The following is a 20,298-nucleotide window of genomic DNA, read 5'->3' on the forward strand; positions in this document are numbered from 1 at the left end:
CTGCCGTAGTTCTGGACATGCGCCACCTAGCGGCCCGGAATGTAACGTAATATCCAGATACTGTTTTAGTATGTCGAGCAGATGGAAGAAAGATGTTTATAAGCACAACAATAATATATGATAGATATACGATAATGTCTGAAGGTCATTTTTGTGTTATCGTAATGTTTATGTCATGAAGGATGTATCTGGCTAGAGTTAGTGTGTCTTGGTTCGTTAGTTCTGAAATTCTAGTGCTAGCAAAAGAGCCATTTCTATTCATTTTTGAATTTCAGGATGACGTGGAAATGTTTATTGAAGAATGTGTAAAATGCAAACTGAGGATTAATTGTGTGTTTAAAGAATGAAATAAACACAAATGTAATCACATGATTTTTTGTACTACTTATTCATAGCCACTACTTTTTCATATAGTGTACATAGGTATGTGGATAGTTTATTAATTAATGTGCCATTCAAGCCAGTTGAAATGTCTAACAATGTTTTGTTTGCTTAATATTCTTATATTACATTGACAATTAACATTCTAAAATGCAAATATAAATCTAGAGAACATGACAATTTTTCTGCCAGTGCTTTTGGGAAAGTAGTGAGTAATTGTAAATGTGCCATATTTGTCAATTGTGATTTTTACACCGCAATCGAAATTTGTCCTCCGCTTTAACCCATCTGTGCACACACACACACACTAGTGATTACTAGGGGGCTGTGGATCACACGTGCCCAGAGCGGTGGGCAGCCCTAGCCCGGCGCCCGGGGAGCAGTTGGGGTTAGGTGCCTTTCTCAAGGGCACCTCAGTCATGGCCTTAGGCCTGGGAATCGAACCCACGACCCTCCGGTCACAAGACCAGTTCCCTACCACCAGGCCATGACTGCCCCATGGATAGATGGATGAATGGATGTCAGCTTCAGGTTGAACACTCTATTGGATTTGTCATTGGTCTCATTGTATATCAGTCAGTGTCATTACAGTGGCAATGCCTGTTTAATGTAAACCTAATTATGAATGTAAACAATGTAAACCTATACTATTGTTATACTAGATTAGGGTGACCAAACGTCCGTATTCCCAGGACATGTCTGTATTTCACGTCCTGTCCTTTTTTTTAACCTTCATTGTACTATGATTTGTTATTGGAGTTTTTGTTGTTGACTTTTATTGAAAATAATTTTTAATAAACCAACTGTAAATATCATGTTATTGTAGGATTACGTGGGCCTATTTTAAGTGAGTGCATGCCACAGTATATGTGCTGACCGAATCCACCCCCCCTCCCCCATTAGGAATCTGGACCCATACGATTGTAAAGCTGCTTTGTGACAACATGTGTTGTAAAAAGCGCTATATAAATAAATTTGACTTTTGACTTTTTTTTGACTAATTAACTGGGTACTAATAGTACAAATGTACAGATTCACTATGACTAAAGACATAAGAGTTTGTGGGATCAGTTAAAACGGGTGAAGTTCTCTTCCAGGGCAAATTACTGTGGCGATAAACCCCAAGTATCATATCTGTAATTTGCTAGTTGCATGCCAATAAAGGTAATAAAGTAAAATAAATCACTCCTAACATTCTGGAAACGTAATGTTTACTCACTGAAAGCATCCGGACATTAAGCCATTAAGCTGATTTTAAATACAAAATACGACAGTAATCCAGTAATTTAATTAAAAATAAAATATCTTCTGGAGACAAGCTGTAAATGACCAAATTAATCAAGACTATCTAAAAAAAACAGGGAAAATGAGGTGTATAATTTCTATTTAAATACAAAATGTGGTGTACATTATCGTTTAAAACTTGTCAAAGGTTATAGATTTGGCTAAAACAATTGAGAATCAATGGGCATATTTAACAAATAAGCTCTTTATACACCGGATTATTACCACATACAAGCCGCTGAACCTACTGGTCTTGGAACTGCAGGTCTAGAACTGCGGTTGGTCGTCGTTACATTCCGAGCCGCTAGGTGGCGCATGTCTAAAACTACGGCACGTCTCTTGGTCCGGATGATGTAGTCCCGTTCCGCTACCGTCAGGCTGCTGGTTGTCCTGCATCAGGACGTGTGTGTGGGACATCGGTACAGGTGTGAGTCTCACCTGTCTGCGTCATGCTCCTGTCCACCGTCCTCACCGCGCTTTTATGTTTCTTGATACTAAAATGGATGAAACGCAGACGGTACTGTGCGGATATAACGAGACTGGACGGGAAAACGGTTCTAATAACCGGTAAACATGAACGTGTCTGCTCTCTGTGTGTAGATAATGTTAATCTAGATCTAGACCATGTTATCTAGATAATGTTAATCTAGATCTAGACCATGTTATCTAGATAATGTTAATCTAGATCTAGACCATGTTATCTAGATAATCTAGATAATGTTAAGTAACCTTCCCAAGGATGCACAACACATCACTAATCTTGCATTTAATGTTACTGTGTTGAAAAATCTTCGAGTTTGTTAGCTGTGTTTCTTATTTATCAGTGCTTATTGTTGTGCGATCCTGCACATATACGTTTATTTTGTAATTCTTTATATGTATCATCATCGACTCCTGTATTAGGTTGTATTTTACCTCCCTGATATTTGGAGTTAGTGTGCAACTGGTTAGGTGCGTTTTCTGGGTGGATGACCAAGCACGTTTGCAGCTACTCTGTAAATTTACAGTCACTCATGTATTGTACGGGGATCTTTAGACTGTGGACTTTTAATTTGCAAATATAAAACATTTAGGCGCCAAAGGTTTATTCTTTCACAGAGGTTTTTACGAACAACCAAACAGTGGTTCTGTGATCTGGGTTAGAGGACCTGTGTGGACCGATTGGTGGATTCTGATAAAGGGTTGAGAAACACGGCTGTAAAATCCAAACCAAAGGGGTTTTCCATTATTTGAGAACATGCCTTTCCCATTTTCATTTCATTCACAGGGCAAGTTTATTCCATTTCTGCAGTTTCAAATAAATGTTATGCACTGGGATTTTTGCAGTTACATCCTATAGAAGGTGGTGATCACTGTAGTGCTGTCATGCCGTCTCAGGACGTTCCTCCGTGTGTTACAGGCGGGAACTCTGGTGTTGGGAGGGAGACCGCCGTGGCTCTAGCTCTGCGGGGGGCGCGAGTCATCATTGCTTGTAGGGATGAGGACAAAGCCGAGAAAGCCTTGCGAGACATCAAAGCCAGGAGCCACAATATGAACGTGCTCTACATGCTGGTGGATCTGAGCAACATGAGGTCCATACGGGACTTTAGCAAAACCTTCCTACACAAAGAGAAGAGGCTGGATATTCTCATCAATAATGCAGGTGACAGTCTGGACGCTGTTGATGAAGATATCTGGTGCATATTTTTATTTAGGTCAGACCTTCTACTAATCCTCACAACTGCCACAATCTCTTTAAATACTTCCGTTTACAATGCATGACTGGGGCAAAGTACGGACATGCTTTGACCTGTTATTACAATGTTATTGACATGAATGTTTACCCAAAGCTTTCTAGCAGCCATAGGTATACATTACAGCCACCTCCATTCTCTTGAACATTTCCACAAAAGCAGTATTGGCCAGCTGACTACCCAACTCTTTTCCTTGATACCCGAGGTGTCCCCAGCATCCTGGACTGGACTGATGATAATTTCTCCATGTGTTTCGGTGTGAACCACCTGGGTCACTTCTTGCTGACCAACCTCCTGTTGCCCCGGTTGAGGGAGAGCGCCCCCAGCCGCGTGATCACACTCACCTGCTCCAGCTACAAGTACCAGAAGCTGGACTTCCAGGACCTCAACTACAACCTCCTCCCTTTCTTCACCTACTGCCGCAGTAAGCTGGCCAACATCTACTTCACACAGGAGCTGGCTCGCCTCATGGAGGGGAAAGGCGTGACTGCATACGCAGTGCACCCCGGTAGGTAGAACACCTACATGTGCACAGCACAACTCGCACTAGGGCTGCATGGTCAGGACTGTGATGTCGGGTCATGCTTTACAATATACGACAATCACTGGCGATCCCTTAATGAGACTCAGTTAAAGAAATGTGCCATATTTTGTCAATTGTGATATTTACACCCCAATCGAAATTTGTCCTCCGCTTTTAACCCATCTGTGCAGTCAGAACACACACACACACACACACACACACACACACACACACACACACACACACACACACACACACTAGTGATTACTAGGGGGCTGTGGATCACACGTGCCCAGAGCGGTGGGCAGCCCTAGCCCGGCGCCTGGGGAGCAGTTGGGGTTAGGTGCCTTGCTCAAGGGCACCTCAGTCATGGCCTTAGGTCTGGGAATCGAACCCACAACCCTCCGGTCACAAAACCAGTTCCCTAACCACCAGGCCATGACTGCCCAAGAAGTGGCGTATGTCATTGATCAGATAACATTTGGTTAGATGTGACTCATGAAAACAGCCCCAGAACATCTATGTAACCATAACTCTATATAACCCTAATCAAATATAACCCTGTTTAACCCTAACCCTAATTAATCCTAATCCTATTTGCCACATCTAAGTTTGCTGATGACATACACTGTTCATTAGAATTGGCAGGAGTCTAACAGATATTTGCTGTATAATGCCACAACAATGAATAGATTATGTTATAAAGCTCTGACCCATGTCAGTCTATTGAGGCAACAGCATTTCTGTTTGTATACATATATATGTACTGATGCCGGGGTTGGATGTGCCATTTCCACATGAGGACATGCTGATGTTAGCTCCTACCTGAGGCTCACCATCTGCACTGAAGGGACTGTGACTACTTGGCCTGGGAACTAGAACCACAACTATAACTATAGAACTACTTTTGACCAGCAGTGATGCCTTAGTTACAATGAAAAAGTAATCTGATTACTCCTTTAAAAAGTAACTTAGTTATGTTACATTTGATTTTAAAAGTAACTACGTTAGATTACAAGTTACTTTAGTAGTTACATTCAGCATCAAAATAAGTTTTTCCAATACTCAGATTTGGAATTCTGAATACTTTATTGGAAGTGCATTTTTAACAGTAACAGTGTATCTCCTGACATTACGTCGCTGCGCGGTATTATTTGTAAATGTATTTGCAAACGTAATACAAGCGAACTACACTGCAAAAAAGCAGCTTTCAAAAACTAGATAAAAAATAATGAAAATTAGATGTATTTGCCTATATTAAGCAAAATAATTGCCAATGGGGTAAGAATTTTACTTGGTAAGATTTCTTGAAATAAGCAAATCTATCTAGCTATTCAACATCACATGAAACATCTCAAAACTAGTGAAAGATGATGTCAATCAGACATTTTAAGCTTAAAATAATAATGTTGTCACACACAATAATAAGACTCAAGAACTCAATGCAATTCCATTTCTCTCATTCGAGTATCTTGATAAGGCTATATTGCTAGTAAACTGACACTAAGATTGTTACATTTTGTACTTAAATTAAGCTGTAATGAGCCAAGTGTGCTTAAGAATGAGGTACTAGAAAATCTGAATTTCTTTCATTATTTATTAACGTTTTAACAAGGCAGCTTCACAATACATCACAAGTCAATCAATCAATCAAAGTTTATTTGTATAGCGCTTTTAACAACTCAAGTTGTCACAAAGCAGCTTTACAGGATTTACAAGGTTAACAATACTATGGGTCCAGAACCCTAATGAGCAAGCCAAAGGCGACAGTGGCGAGGAAAAACTCCCTATGATGGTGGGGAATAGGAAGAAACCTCTGGAGAACCAAGACTCAAGAGGGAACCCATCCTCCATTGGGCGGCCCGTTAACACACAAATACACAAGTCACACACAATTCACACAATCAGACTAGGTAAAAGGTAGAATTGAAAGTTCTGGGTTTTGATATTGTCACTGTAAATGTCTGTTGATGAATGCCAGGCTTTCATTCCGTGTCGGAGCAGTGATGCTGGTATTGTAGGCTACGACTGCAGTGTTACTCCCCAGGTGAACCCCGGCATCAGCACATCCACCAGCAGCCAGACCATCCCCCAGGTGCCTGCAGGTGCCTGTATCCAATCGTCTTGGGTAGAGCCATGCAAGAAGATAGACAATACAGACTGTGTATACTTAATACAATTTTCAATTGTCAAACTTTTTCCATTCCAGTAATGCTCTCTTGTAAGAAGCAGTTGATGTCAGGGCTGGCTCGGATGCCGTGCCGTCTACATCCACAAGGGGCACCCGAGCCAGTCCTAGACTCCGGCAACGCAATCAGCAATGATCTGTCTCACCTGTTGCCATGGCTTCTTAAGGAAGCCAGTGGAGACAGATCATTGCTGATTCGTTGTGGTTATGCCGTTACGCTCTCAGCCTCTCTCTTACTCTGTTTTGCAGCGTTTGCCTCTTTAGGTGTCTCGCCACCTATCTCTCTTCTCTGTCTTTTTTCAAGTCCTCTCCTGCGTCCCTTACTGACCTCCCTCAAGTTTTCCTCAACCTGTTTACCTTCCTATCCCGTTGCTGTTCGTATGGGAAGGGTTTTTTGTTTGGATAGCCTTTTGCTATTAGTCAGCTCCTTCCCCTGACGTCCTTGTTTTTGCCTTATTTCTTTTTACGCGTTGAGCAGTCCGTGTTTATTCAGGCGCTCCTTTTAGTTCTGTTATTTATTGTGGCACTTGGTTCCACCTCTCTCTCGCTCTCTCTAACACGGTGTGTGCGTCCCTACCACGGTCGTTACAGTTGAATCATGCTCATGCAGCACATCACCCAACACTTGAGTTTGCAGCACAGACAAAAGTGTGGCGATACACTTAGGATATGTCAAATGTAGTGCATAATAGTATGACATGACATACAGAACACCCTCATGCAGAAGATCTTTGGGGAAAGTTGTCACTGGGGTTTGATCAACACAGATCATGCAGTTTTCCTGGTTGATGAGAAGCAGGGGGCTTGATAGAGGGTATCTGCCAATAACGGCAGAAGCACTTTCTGAGGGCTGCAAAAACATCACACACACACACACACACACACACACACACAATAAGCCACAAGCAAGTACAACTGAAGACAATACAATACGAAAGCGGTCAGTTTTACTTAATGAACTATCTAACAAGGGATAAGAGAGTTTATTTATTTACCAAGAGATTATGGAAGAGTGCCTCACTTGGCTGCCCCAATTTCTTTGGTGGTGCAACTCCTGATGGGAAGAGAGTTGGAAGGGCCTTCAAAATCTCAATGGATTGGTGTACTGTTTAAAGAAGAATCCAAGGTCATTGGTGGCTTCATGACCTTTTTCATTACGCCATAGAACTGTATTTTTGAACAGAAAACCTTCCACCGTTTCCTCAGTTCTATAACGTAGTTTTGATTGCTTGGTTGAAGAATTCTCCCCAACTCATCCATAACCTGTAAACAAGCACATATAACATCGAATATTTGATGATTAGAGTGGAATCTTCTCTATTTTCCTATAATCCCTCATTGTGTCTTAAAACAGTGGAACGATTAAATCGTGGAACGATTAAAATTTGAACAATTCTCTAACAATTTGTAAAAAGCGTTTACCATGCTGTAAATGCTGCAAAGTCTATGCTATTATTGAAACTACATGCTACTCACATTAAGAAAGCAACTGAAGTCAAATTTAATGAACTGGTGACCTTGTTGCTCTTTTTTCATGTGTGTGGTTAACGTAGGCAGTACAGAACAGTCTTATATCGTCAATAAATCACCAGATCAGTGTGCCTCAGCTGGTCTTAAACTTCAGATAAACTAGATCAACATACATACACAAAAAAACCCAAGTGGAGAAGCCACCACCTGTTTGTGAATGTGAACAACTTACATGATCGATTTCTTTGAAACAAGGGTATGCCTCACAGATTTTGGTAGGCCTGTCTTGTTCCTTCATGACATCTGCATCAATAAAGGCCCTTCCAGACTGGAATTCCAAGTCAAGCAGTTGACTCACAGCACTCTTATTTGGCTTTTTTGTTTTGTAGATTTCCTGGAGTGTTCTGTAGTGTCGTGCCTGGGTTTGCTGACTGTCTTGACCATTTTGATCTGCTGCAAAGCAAATGCAATTAAACAAACATTTCAGTGACAAATTGAATTTGCTGTGTAACTTTTGGAGGGCCTAATAGAGGACCCCCCCCCCCCCCACACACACCCACCCAAAATAAAAAATTTTCATTTTATTATTAAATAATGCGCTTACCGCCTTCATCCTGCTCACTGGTCTCAGGGGTGCTGGATCTGAATGGAGACTTGTTAAGAACAATGGAGCCACTGGAATCTGCATCACAGTCATCCGCTGACATACTGGACAGATTGTCCATTGATCCAGATCCAAATTCAAGGTGTTGTCTCTTTGCAGTATTTTTATTCATTCCAGAACTGCTTTTATTCTTTTCAGATGAACGGGACTTCTGAGGGGTCCTCACGTTCTGCGATCTTTTCATCAGCAGTCTAGTAACAGTTTCCTACCATAACCTGAAAATTTCTTAATTTTAGACTCCGACATTCAAACAATGTTGACATGTACTAACATTATCTTGAAGTAATCTACGGTAATTTGTAACATACTCACCCATTCAAATTGACAAAAGACTGAACGGTCACGCAACATAGGGAAGTACTCCACCAAACGTCTGGCCATCGCAATTATGTCATGTTTTGATGGATAAGCAAAGTTCTCCACTGTAGCTCTCAAAACAGATATCATGTTGGTCACCGTCTTCCGAATCAGTCGACATCGAAGTTCCTTGGAAAGGACGCACTCTTGTTCTTTCCCAGTTGTTGTTGTTCAAAATAATGCTTTCTTGCTTGTTCCAATTCAGAGTCTGTATACAGTACATATTCAAGGCTGGGTGTTTTCATGATTTTGGATGGACTTGGTGTAGAACTGATGGAAACACTTGGACCACTGGAACATGAAGTACTTGGTTCAGTGACTTTGGCTCTAGAGGTGCCAAGATTAGAACTCTGAAAGCATAAAAGGAGAAGCAGATAATACTCATACAATTTATTATTTATCTTGACCTATAACTGTTACCTATAACTACAAAAAATCACAAGTCTCTCATATGTACCTCTTCCTCCTGATGAGCCACGCTCCATATGGCTTTCCTCCTAAAGAAATGTTCAGGACAGGGTTCATACACTTTTTTGACAATCAATTTCCATGACTTTTCCATGACTTTTCCATGACTTTGAGGCAAATTTTAATGACTATACATTCTCTAAACATATGTGTAGACATGAAAAATAAGAAAAAATCCAGGCCAAAATTCCACAGTATATCATAAATTAATGACAAGCCACGTGGTTTAATTGAAAAAATAAACATTTACCGTATTTTCAATATCAATATAAACCGGAGTTACGACCTACTTTTTTTTTTATTTCGCGCGTGCACGGAGGAGCAGTGGCAGCACAGTGGAGTGTTGTGTACGATAAGCTGAGGCAGCACAGGCTCCACTGCAGCCCATCTCGGCAACACGATCGCTCTTTCTCGCGTTGTACGCACGAGGACATCGTTAGTTTTTTTTCTATACTGTGTTTACGATCAAAACGTATCTAAATCTTTTCAGTCTCTAACTCCATCGTTAACCGTGCACATTTTGCACGCCCCGTGTCCTTGTCTTTCACAAGCCATAGCTTGTATTTGTCCAACTGAAGCAGTCATTGTTTAATCGGCATTTACCAGCATTACGCTGATTTACATCAAAGTACAATCTACAGCTCCGCTTGGAGTCCGACGCTAACGCAGTGAACTAATGTGTGAAGTTACGTTAGCGGTCCGCACAATGAAAAAAAATGGCTATATTATATTTATTAATTTTTTCTTCCGGTTATCAGAACAACATACATTTATTGTGTCAAGCAAATTTCCATGACTTTTCCAAAACATTTGAGTATTTTTTATTTTTCCAAAACTTATCCAGGCCTGGAAATTGCTATTTTCAAATTCCATAACTTTTCCAGGTTTTTCATGATCGTACGAACCCTGTCAGGACCTGGTAACAGATCTCTGATGTCATCACGGGTGAGTTCTGCTAGTTGAGCTTCTGTGATATTAGCAGCTGTACATTGTCCAAAACAGAGAACATAGGGAAATTCTACTATAGGTATTCACTACATTACAGGTAGTTTTGTGACACACAAGTGTAAGAAAACACTTGTATGCCCCACACATCTACTACTTTGCTTATTTCAGTTATTTTTAAAGAGCAGAACTAGCAAGTGATTTAAAGACATTTAAGAAACATTCAAATAATTATCAGGCTACAGAAAAAAATTAATTCAGAACTCCAGTTAAATGATTTACACAATACACAGAATTAAATAAATAGCTAGTGTCTAGGTAAAATCGCGTTTAGACTGTGATTGTAGTGTTCATGACAATCTTAGAATGCTAGCTAAGCTAAATATTTCTTTGGTTGTGAATTTAAAACCTGCTCTCAGGTTGCATGTGTCATGCTCCATGACAGCTGATTTAGTGCCAAAGGCAACTTACGATCACGGTCTAGGTGCTCCCTATCCCCTCAATGTGACGAAAATTCTCGATTACTTAGCTGTTATAGTTAGCTAGCTAGTTAATAATGTTGTGATGAAAACTATCCTAGCTAGCTAGCTAATATTCTAGTTTCGTTCTATTGCATCACATCTTGCAATATTGTGTTGGCCTAATAGCTGATAGCCTGAAACTACGGGCTCGAGCGATTCCACAGAGCTAAACACGTAGCTAGCTAGAGGGAGTGTGTGCTGACTAATAATTTGCGTTTGAAATTCATTAGCTAGATACAATGCAAAGACATATTTTTGTAATATTTAACTGAGAAACAAAAGTTTTACCGAATACATTTACCCACATTTCAGAACACTGGAATTTAGCTATGTAGCTGATTTTAAAGTAAGCTATTGGTTAGCTGGATAGCTGGCTTAGCTTTGAAGGCTTGTTAGTTAGCTAGCTATCTAACCATCCATCAAAGCGAACGATACGGTATATTAATACTATAGCTCACAACACAACTTATTTAATTAACGATTCTAATTGTAACGTCAGGAAGAGACAGAGAGGGATCCTTATGCAAAAGCACAGTGCTCTTTATTTGGCAGATAGATACAACCAGAGAATGCGAGATGTTAATGCATAAACGGAGTTGATCTAATGCCGTTTGTTGAGAGTGGTCTATCCGGTCCGGGGTCGTAACGGGAAGGCAGAGTCCGTACGGTACCTGAGGGCTAGGCAGAAGACGGGGTCGAGGGAACAGGCAAAGGTCGGTACACAGGAGAAACAGCAGGGTATGATAACGCTCGGTATGCAACATGGTTGGCAATACTTCGCGACGAGGTGTTGTGATGACGGTGTATATGAATGCCTGGAATGTGGGCGTGGTGATGAGGAACAGCTGAGTCCTTAATGGCTATCAGGTGACATTCCTGACATTACCCCCCCTCAACGGAGCGTCTCCTGACGCTCCACGACGCAAAGGCGGACGGCCACGGCCCCGGGGGGCAGGAAAATGTGGATGGGCAGCGTGGAAGTCGGCGATGAGCGAGGGACAGAGCACGTCCCGCGCGGCCACCCAGGTCCTCTCCTCAGGACCGAAGCCCTCCCAATCGACGAGGTATTGGAGACCACCACGCCGACGTCGGGATTCCAGCAGCTCCCTGACGATATACGCCGGCCGACCGTCGATGTCCAGCGGCTCCGGGGGACGGGCAGGAACAGATGAGACAGACATGGGGCTGTAATGGACAGGCTTAAGGAGAGACACATGAAAGGTGGGATTAATGCGATAATGAGGGGGCAATTGAAGTTTGTAGGTTACGGCGTTAACCCTCTTCAGCACTTTAAACGGTCCGATGTAACGTCGACTGAGTTTACGGCAGGGCTGACGCAGGTTGAGATTCTTAGTGGAGAGCCATACTCGCTGACCAGGGTGATAGATCAGGGCCGGGAGACGACGGCGATCAGCATTCATGCGGCGGGTATGGAGGGCGCGTCTCAACTGAACGTGAGCTTGTTCCCAGGTCCGAGCACTGCGCGTCAGCCACTCGTCTAGTGTAGGGATATCAGAGGGCGTCTCATCCCATGGGAAAAACGGGGGTTGATAGCCGTAGACGATTTGGAAAGGAGTGAGTTTGGTTGAGGAGTGTATTATGGAGTTGCGTGCATACTCAGCCCAGGGGAGATATTTATGCCAGTCTTTCTGAGATGCGCAGTACTGGCGTAGAAACCGACCCAGTTCTTGGTTGTACCGCTCCACCTCACCATTGGACTGGGGATGATATCCTGACGTCAGGCTGGCTGTCACTCCGAGCAGTTTGCAGAACTGTGTCCAGACGCGCGAGGTGAACTGAACCCCTCGATCGGACAGGATGTCTTCTGGGAGCCCATAGAACAGGAAAACGTAGTGGAAGATGTCCGATGCTGTTTCCATGGCTGTAGGTAACTTGGGGCGAGGAATCAGACGACACATTTTCGAAAACCTGTCCACTACAACAAAGATTACGGTATTGCCTCCTGAGACAGGCAGATCGGTAACAAAGTCGACCGCTATGTGTGACCATGGCCGACGTGGGATAGGTAACGGGAGGAGTTTACCCGTGGGTAAGGTGCGTGGAGTCCGCGACTGAGCGCATGTTTCGCAGGCGAGTACGTAGTCGCGAATGTCGTCCTCCCACGATGGCCACCAATACTTCCGAGCGATGAGGTGGCGAGTGCGAGTGATGCCCGGGTGTCCAGTCCCTGCCGTATCATGGGCGAGCTGGAGGATTCGCCCTCGCAACGACACCGGGACATATTGCTTACCCTCGGGACAGTCTTCGGGACTGGGGTCAGTGAGTAAAGCCGCATCCAAGTCGTCCTGCACATCCCATCTTATGAGGTCGAGGAAGCAGGAGTCCTTGAGAATATGCACCGGCGCCTCATCGCTCGGTGATCTGTCGTGGATCCGAGACAGAGCATCCGCCTTGGTATTCTTGGAACCGGGCCTGTAACACACTGAGAATTTAAACCGGGAGAAAAACAGAGCCCACCTTGCCTGACGCGGGTTCAATCGTCTGGCGGACTTCACATACTCTAGGTTCTTATGGTCAGTATATACTATAAACGGATGTTCGGAGCCCTCCAGCCAATGACGCCACTGTTCTAGTGCTAGTTTCATAGCCAGGAGTTCTCTATCTCCCACGTCGTAGTTTACTTCGGCCGGTTTCAACTTCTTTGAGAAGTAAGCACAGGGAAACAGTTTAGGGGGGTCTCCTTGTCGTTGGGATAGAACAGCGCCCACACCCACCTCCGATGCGTCAACCTCGACGATAAACTGGAGTTTAGGATCCGGGAGGTGCAATATGGGTGCACTGGTGAACGCAGTTTTCAACGTGTTGAACGCTTGATGCTCTTTGGAGGACCACACGAAGCGCGTCTTCTTCCCCCCTTTCAGGAGGTCGGTGAGAGGGGCCGCTATCGAACCGAAGCTCCTAATGAAACGACGGCAGAAGTTCGCGAATCCCAGGAACCGTTGCAGTTCTTTCGTCGAACGAGGTACCAGCCAGTTAGTCACTGCATCCACCTTATCCGCATCCATGTGCATTTGGCCCGGCGAGAGGGTACATCCTAGGAACGAGACGGTAGAAACGTGGAACTCGCACTTCTCAGCTTTCACATACAGTTTATTCTCTCGGAGACGTTGCAGGACAGCGGAGACATGTTGGACGTGTTCGGTGATTGAGGGAGAATAAATTAGGATGTCGTCAATGTAAACAAAGACAAAACGATCTATCATCTCACGGAAGATATCGTCCATAAAGGCTTGGAATACTGACGGACTGTTTGACAGCCCATAGGGCATCACCAGGTATTCATAGTGACCTCGAGCAGTAACGAAGGCAGTTTTCCACTCATCCCCCTCCCGTATGCGTATCAGATTGTAAGCGCTCCTCAGGTCCAGTTTCGTGAATACAGTCGCTCCCATCAAACGCTCTTGCGAAGCAGAGATAAAAGGAAGGGGGTAAGCGAACTTCGAGGTGACAGCATTAAGCGCACGATAATCAATACAGGGACGTAGTCCACCCCCCTTCTTCTCCACGAAGAAGAACCCGGCTGCTACTGGGGACGTCGATGGGCGGATGAACCCCTTCTGCAGTGCTTCACTGATGTAAGATTCCATCGCGGCATCTTCGGGACGGGAGAGAGGGTATGGCTTGGATCTCCTGGGCAAAGACGACCCGGGGAGAAAGTCGATGGCGCAATCGCTAGGTCTGTGAGGGGGTAATAGACTGGCCTGAGTCTTGTTAAAGACGTCCTTATACTCCTGGTACTGTTCAGGTACGACTCCAGAGAGGGGCGTGTCGGGACTCTCCACCGTAGTGGAACGGAGAGGTAGGTGTATACAGGATTCTAAACACTGTGGTCGCCACTTGGTGAGTTCTCCAGTCCTCCATGAAATTTCTGGATCATGTGTCTTTAGCCAAGGAAAACCGAGTATAACTGGATCTCGGGGAGAGGACACCAGGTAGAACTGTCTCAGCTCTGTGTGGAACATACCAACTCGGAGAACGACAGGCTTGGTACGTACGGTCACCATGCCGTCACCGATAGGTTGACCATTGACAGCATTTATGTGTAGCGGGGGTTTCACTGGTTCGGTGGGAATGTTTAGCGATTTGGCTAAGTCCGTGTCTAGGAAATCACCTCCGGCACCAGAGTCCACTAAAGCCGAATAGTGATTGGTGATACCACCGCAGGTGAGTAGTATGGGAAGGCTAAGCTGGGACCTACCACTAATGAAAAACAACGGTGTTTTTATTCTTTCTTGCGAGGGCGATCTGTCTCTGGAGTGGATTGGACGTGTAGGACAGCCAACCCGGAAGTGACCTTCCTCACCGCAGTAAACACACAGGCCCTCGCGGACACGACGAGCCCGTTCCTTCGGCGTGAGGGGAGATCTGCTCAATCGTACGGGGTCTGGGAAGGCATGGGGTGTCTCGCCGAGGGGTTTGGGAAACTGAACACGGGGAGTTAACACAGGAGATCTCTCACGGTTGGGACGGTGAGAGGCTAATATTTTATCCACGTTTACAGCAGCTTGCATGTACTCTGTAAGGGACAGGTCGTCACTCTGACAGGCTAATTCCACCTGGAGGTCGATGCTAAGGCCGCGTCGGAACACGGTCTTCAGTTCTGAGTCCCCCCAGCCACTCCCTGCAGCCAACGTGCGGAACTCCCGGGCGTAATCGGCTGCGCTGCGCCCTCCTTGTTGTATTTCACACAGCCGTGTGCCGATGTCCAGCCCTGCTGCGGGATGATCGAAGACCAACCGAATGAGGGCTGTGAACTGATCTTCCGACTCCAGAACAGGATCTTCACAGTTCCACAGGGCTGTTCCCCAGGCACCTGCCTCTCCAGTAAGGAAGGAGACGATGAAATGAACCTTTTGGCGTTCGGTCTGGAACTGGGTAGGATGGTACATGAAGTACAACGCACATTGCATCAGGAAGTGTCTACAGCGTTCAGGGGATCCATCGTATTGCTCCGGAACAACGACAGGAATACCGGAGGGTAACACGGAGGCTATTACGGGACTAGGAGTACCGAGGTTCTGCGCGGTGGTGGCTTGATGGAGGGTCTCCGAGAGAGCCAGGATGGTAATCCCTTGGTTACGAGTCGTCTCGGTAAGTAGTGTGATTTCCTCCTTCAACGCCGCGATGCTGGCTGCTATGCACTCCGGATAGGTTTGAGCTTCTGCAGGATCCATGTTAGAGGCGAAGTATTTTGTAACGTCAGGAAGAGACAGAGAGGGATCCTTATGCAAAAGCACAGTGCTCTTTATTTGGCAGATAGATACAACCAGAGAATGCGAGATGTTAATGCATAAACGGAGTTGATCTAATGCCGTTTGTTGAGAGTGGTCTATCCGGTCCGGGGTCGTAACGGGAAGGCAGAGTCCGTACGGTACCTGAGGGCTAGGCAGAAGACGGGGTCGAGGGAACAGGCAAAGGTCGGTACACAGGAGAAACAGCAGGGTATGATAACGCTCGGTATGCAACATGGTTGGCAATACTTCGCGACGAGGTGTTGTGATGACGGTGTATATGAATGCCTGGAATGTGGGCGTGGTGATGAGGAACAGCTGAGTCCTTAATGGCTATCAGGTGACATTCCTGACACTAATTTAAAATAATATAACTCATTACCTTTAAGTGTCGCCGTAGAAATCTCATCTAATGTGTCCATGTCGATGTTTCAATTATGCTAAAGCAAGTATGTGGAGAAGGCGCAAACCTTCTGGCGCGATCTCCAGGTATGTACCATCTCAGGTTATAAAATGGGTATGTATTTAAATATATGTACTCATTTGATTATACAGCACGTTTTTAAAAACTGTTTGAGTAAACAGAATTATTAGCATTTATAACATCGGTAATATAAAAAAAATTAAAGCATACCATTAAACAATATTATTATGAGCCCCTCCTTATTTCGAACAAGTTGGGAACTCCTATACAACGCTTCTTGCTTCTCAACATCTTGTTGATTTCACCTCTTACACAACATTTTGCAAACTTTGCAAAAAGCAAAATGTCTATGTTCCTATGAAGTATTACATTGGTGATATCATAGGGCTCTACAAAACATCAAATTCATAGGCTTAACTGTGTAAACTTATGTTTTGTTGTAAATAATTTATATTACACTCTTAATGACTGCATTGGTATTGGTAGACAGATCAGATTCCTGTTTGTGAATTTTGTAACCAAGAGTCTGTATATGTTCTAGTGTAGCATCTGTGTTTATAATGCAGGTGTTATTATATACATTGCTCTGCTTTTTGTTTTTGTCGAATTTCAAAATCCTTGATGTAAAACATTGTAAGAGAAAGGTATTTCTTAAAACAAGTAAAAAAAAACACTTAATTTAATACCCTGAGAATGGACTCTAATCATCATAACTCAATGAGTGATATTTCTGCTTGTTTCGTGCTCTAAATGACTTAAAATAGCATAGCATTTGTAACTTAGACTGATAAAGGTAATTGTCCTTCAAATAAGCAAAATAATCTTAAACTCACAATGCTTAGTAAGACAAATTGCCTTATCAAGCAAAAAAAAAAGTTTTATTGCATTGATATAAGATCAGTTCACTTGCTAAGATTTTGATTTTTGCAGTGTATTCAGTCAGACAGCTATTTGTTGTGCAACGAAATATAGTTACAATTTCAAGCATTTTTAAGTACGTTAGCCAAACTTCCAGCACTTTTCAAACCTGGAACACAAAGCAACATTACAATTCATCAGGTAAATGTTCCTTCCCCTGTTTTTGAGGGGTGTTTCTTTATACTACCACATATCGTTACGGACAACACTGCACAGAATGACGTGAACGTGCTCACGCTCTCACAGGTTCGTGCACAGCGTGCGGAGTCGAGCGCTACGGTCAGACGTAAAAGTATAACTGAGCTAAGAAGAAAGCAAATATATATATTTTACTAAGGAAAATAAAAAGTAACTTTAATCTGATTACTGGACTGGAAATAGTAACTTATAATATTACTCGTTACTGAAAAAGTGATAAGATTAGACTTACTGACATCACTGTTGACCACAAATACGGACTTGTGTTAACGGGCTTCCCAATGGAGGATGGGTTCCCTTCTGAGTCTTGGTCCTCCCGAGGTTTCTTCCTAATCTCCAACATCATAGGGAGTTTTTCCTCGCCACTGTCGCCTTTGGCTTGCTCATTAGGGATCTGGACCCATATGATTGTAAAGCTGCTTTGACATGTGTTGTAAAAAGTGCTATATAAATAAATTTGACTTTGACATACAACTCTCACACACTAACACACTAATCTTAACCTTAACCCTAACTTTCATACACTAATCCTAACACTAACCCTGCTGCAATGTTCAGCCATATTGCAAAGGCGCCATGAATAGCAGGTCTGCATATATCAAACCATGACCCTGGTGACCTCTCACCTCTCCACCCTGCCCACTTCCAGGTTATGTCCAGAGCAGCTGGACAGGTCACTACTCCTTCCTGTTTCGGCTGCTGATGAAGGCGATCATGTTCATGTTCTACGTGCCGTGCGAGCTGGGGGCTCAGACGGTTGTGTACTGCGCCGTGGCGAGTGAGGTCACTGCTCACAACGGCGGCTACTTCTCCGACTGCAGGCCTTCCTCCGTATACGCCTACGCCAGAGACGCCGGTGTGTCCAAGAAACTGTGGGAAGCTAGTGAAAGATTGGTCAAGCTTGCCTGAGAGTTGTAATATATTTATATATGTAATATATATGTAATATATTTGTGAGCTTTTAACCTTTTGACTATTTAAATTATCTATTGATAAGTGTTCAAACAATTGCTTTGTCTCACATCAAGATTTATAATTTTATTATTATTAAACTTTTATTTCACCAGGCAAGTCTTTAAGAACAATTTTGTTATTTACAATAACAGCCTGACAGTGTGCACACTAGTGTCTAACCCTAAATCCATGTTCACAATAGTGTCTTGGTGGAATAAATGGCAGTTGATGTTGTACTTTATGGATTGTTGATTACACACTAGCAGATCTTATCTGAAAAAAAACCTAAATAAGAGAAGCACATGCACATTTCTTTAGTATTTAAACCTTCATCTTTATTTATAACACTTGAACACATTTCTGTAAGTCAGGTCACATAGCAGGTTCAGAGTAAGAATAATTAGAGTAAGAATAATTCAAGAAATAAAAGAGAATAATATCTTGTACAGAACCCCCCCCAACAAACAAACAAACAAACAAAAAAGACAGACGACTACTGGGGAGACTTCAACTTAGGAGAAACTGTCTGGTGAGATTGGGCAGGAGAACAGAAGGACCAGCAGTAAAGAGTAAAAACATTGCAGTACTGAAAACAGTCGAGCTCTGTGTTGTCAGTGCAGGTGACATCACCATGGCAAACACATCGTCCTAACGACAGCGCGCACCGCAGCCCGACTGAGAGGTCGCTCACATGGTTATGCGCAGCTTGAATGGAAGCGTGTTTATACCTCGGTACGGGTGTGAGCCCATCGTGTGAGCCTATCGTGTGCCCATCGTGTGAGCCCATCGTGAGTCCATCGTGAGTCCCTCTGAAGTCAATTAGAACGACTCTATTTGATTCCTTTGGCATGTGCGTATTAGCAACATTGGCGAAGCACAACCACTATAATGACTTCACTGTCTATGGATGAGAGAAACTCTTTTTTTCATACTGAATGCGAATGGAAAATTCAGGCTTCGTGCACTATGGTAACTCCACCTTACTGTGAGGCTACAGACAGACGGAAGTCTCAAGGTTCAGTTCAAAAACCTTCTCAATTTTCAGCCACCCTGCATTGACAACAGTAAATCTGAATACAAAAGCATGCCATTGAAATCCCATCACCATTCTAATAATCTCAGTAACATCATTATAATTCTCATTTACATAATCTTCATCTTCAGCATCATCTTGAGACAAAAATATTTTATACACTTACAAAACTTGTAAAATAGATGAGAGAAAGGGTTAGTTAACCAGCATTCAATAGAGACTGAAAATAAAGATAAAACAATCACCAGGTGTTTGTGTTTGAGTGCCTGTCATGCAAAGAAATTCTGACTAAAATGCTAGTAAACTGCCAATTTAATACTATGTCCGGTTTAATAGAATAAAATGTGAATCCTCACTCTTTTACATGATTATTTTGCTAAAACACACAAAGAACATCATTATACATTTTTTACATGCTTTTTTGTCTTTGTTTTTTGTTCTAGGGAGTGAACTACCAGGGCACTTACACACACTGTATAAAACATGTAACTGCAGCACTAGGCACTAGGCAAAATGAGGCAGCCAGACTCAGACACGAGGGAACCACCACAAAGAATCGGCTCTAAAATACAGCCAGTCAAAAGCACAACACTAGAACAAAGAGCAGGTGCTCGGGTGGATGAGCCTGGCAGAGTCACTCCAGCTGGAGAAACACGCCGTCCTGCTCCATAGCTGATAAAAAAGTCTCTGGACATGCAAGAGCACATCGAAGTTCTAAAGATCAAAATTCAACAATATTCACTAAAGCCTAATATTGTCATTGCATTGAAAACAGCAAAAGAATGAAAAGGATCGCTCATCAGTAAAACGTGGCAGGACAGAAGGTTGACAGTTAAACAGCAAGTCAAACACTGTGAGATAAAATATTTAAATAAATAAATAGAAAATAAATATGACCTGAGGACACAAACAATGAATGAGCCTCTGAAATGGACTTGTTTTGCTCCTCCCTCGGTTTACACCAGCTAAGGTCAAAAGGTCATGT

General features: G+C 43.3%; 1 protein-coding gene across 7 annotated transcripts; it reads left to right on the top strand.

Annotated features, from left to right (window-relative positions):
• The first annotated feature begins 2,029 nt into the window (after positions 1 to 2,029).
• On the top strand, positions 2,030 to 19,294 carry LOC143491161 (retinol dehydrogenase 11). Of its 7 annotated transcripts, XR_013125104.1 has the most exons (10): positions 2,030 to 2,232; positions 3,065 to 3,307; positions 3,604 to 3,906; positions 8,211 to 8,325; positions 9,953 to 10,013; positions 13,417 to 13,517; positions 14,301 to 14,354; positions 14,443 to 15,024; positions 15,118 to 15,646; positions 17,976 to 18,113. XR_013125104.1 is itself a non-coding variant. In XM_076989951.1 (4 exons), the coding sequence occupies exons 1-4, from the start codon at positions 2,115 to 2,117 to the stop codon at positions 18,233 to 18,235; spliced, it is 924 nt and encodes a 307-aa protein (XP_076846066.1). In that variant the 5' UTR covers positions 2,030 to 2,114; the 3' UTR covers positions 18,236 to 19,294. The 7 variants fall into 7 exon arrangements, 1 of the variants encoding a protein (XP_076846066.1); XR_013125105.1 differs by having other exon boundaries at positions 13,417 to 14,130; positions 14,443 to 15,646; XR_013125103.1 differs by having other exon boundaries at positions 14,443 to 15,646.
• The last annotated feature ends 1,004 nt before the right edge of the window (positions 19,295 to 20,298 follow it).

Source organism: Brachyhypopomus gauderio, unplaced genomic scaffold (assembly GCF_052324685.1).
Source record: "Brachyhypopomus gauderio isolate BG-103 unplaced genomic scaffold, BGAUD_0.2 sc71, whole genome shotgun sequence".
Lineage (NCBI taxonomy): Eukaryota > Metazoa > Chordata > Actinopteri > Gymnotiformes > Hypopomidae > Brachyhypopomus > Brachyhypopomus gauderio.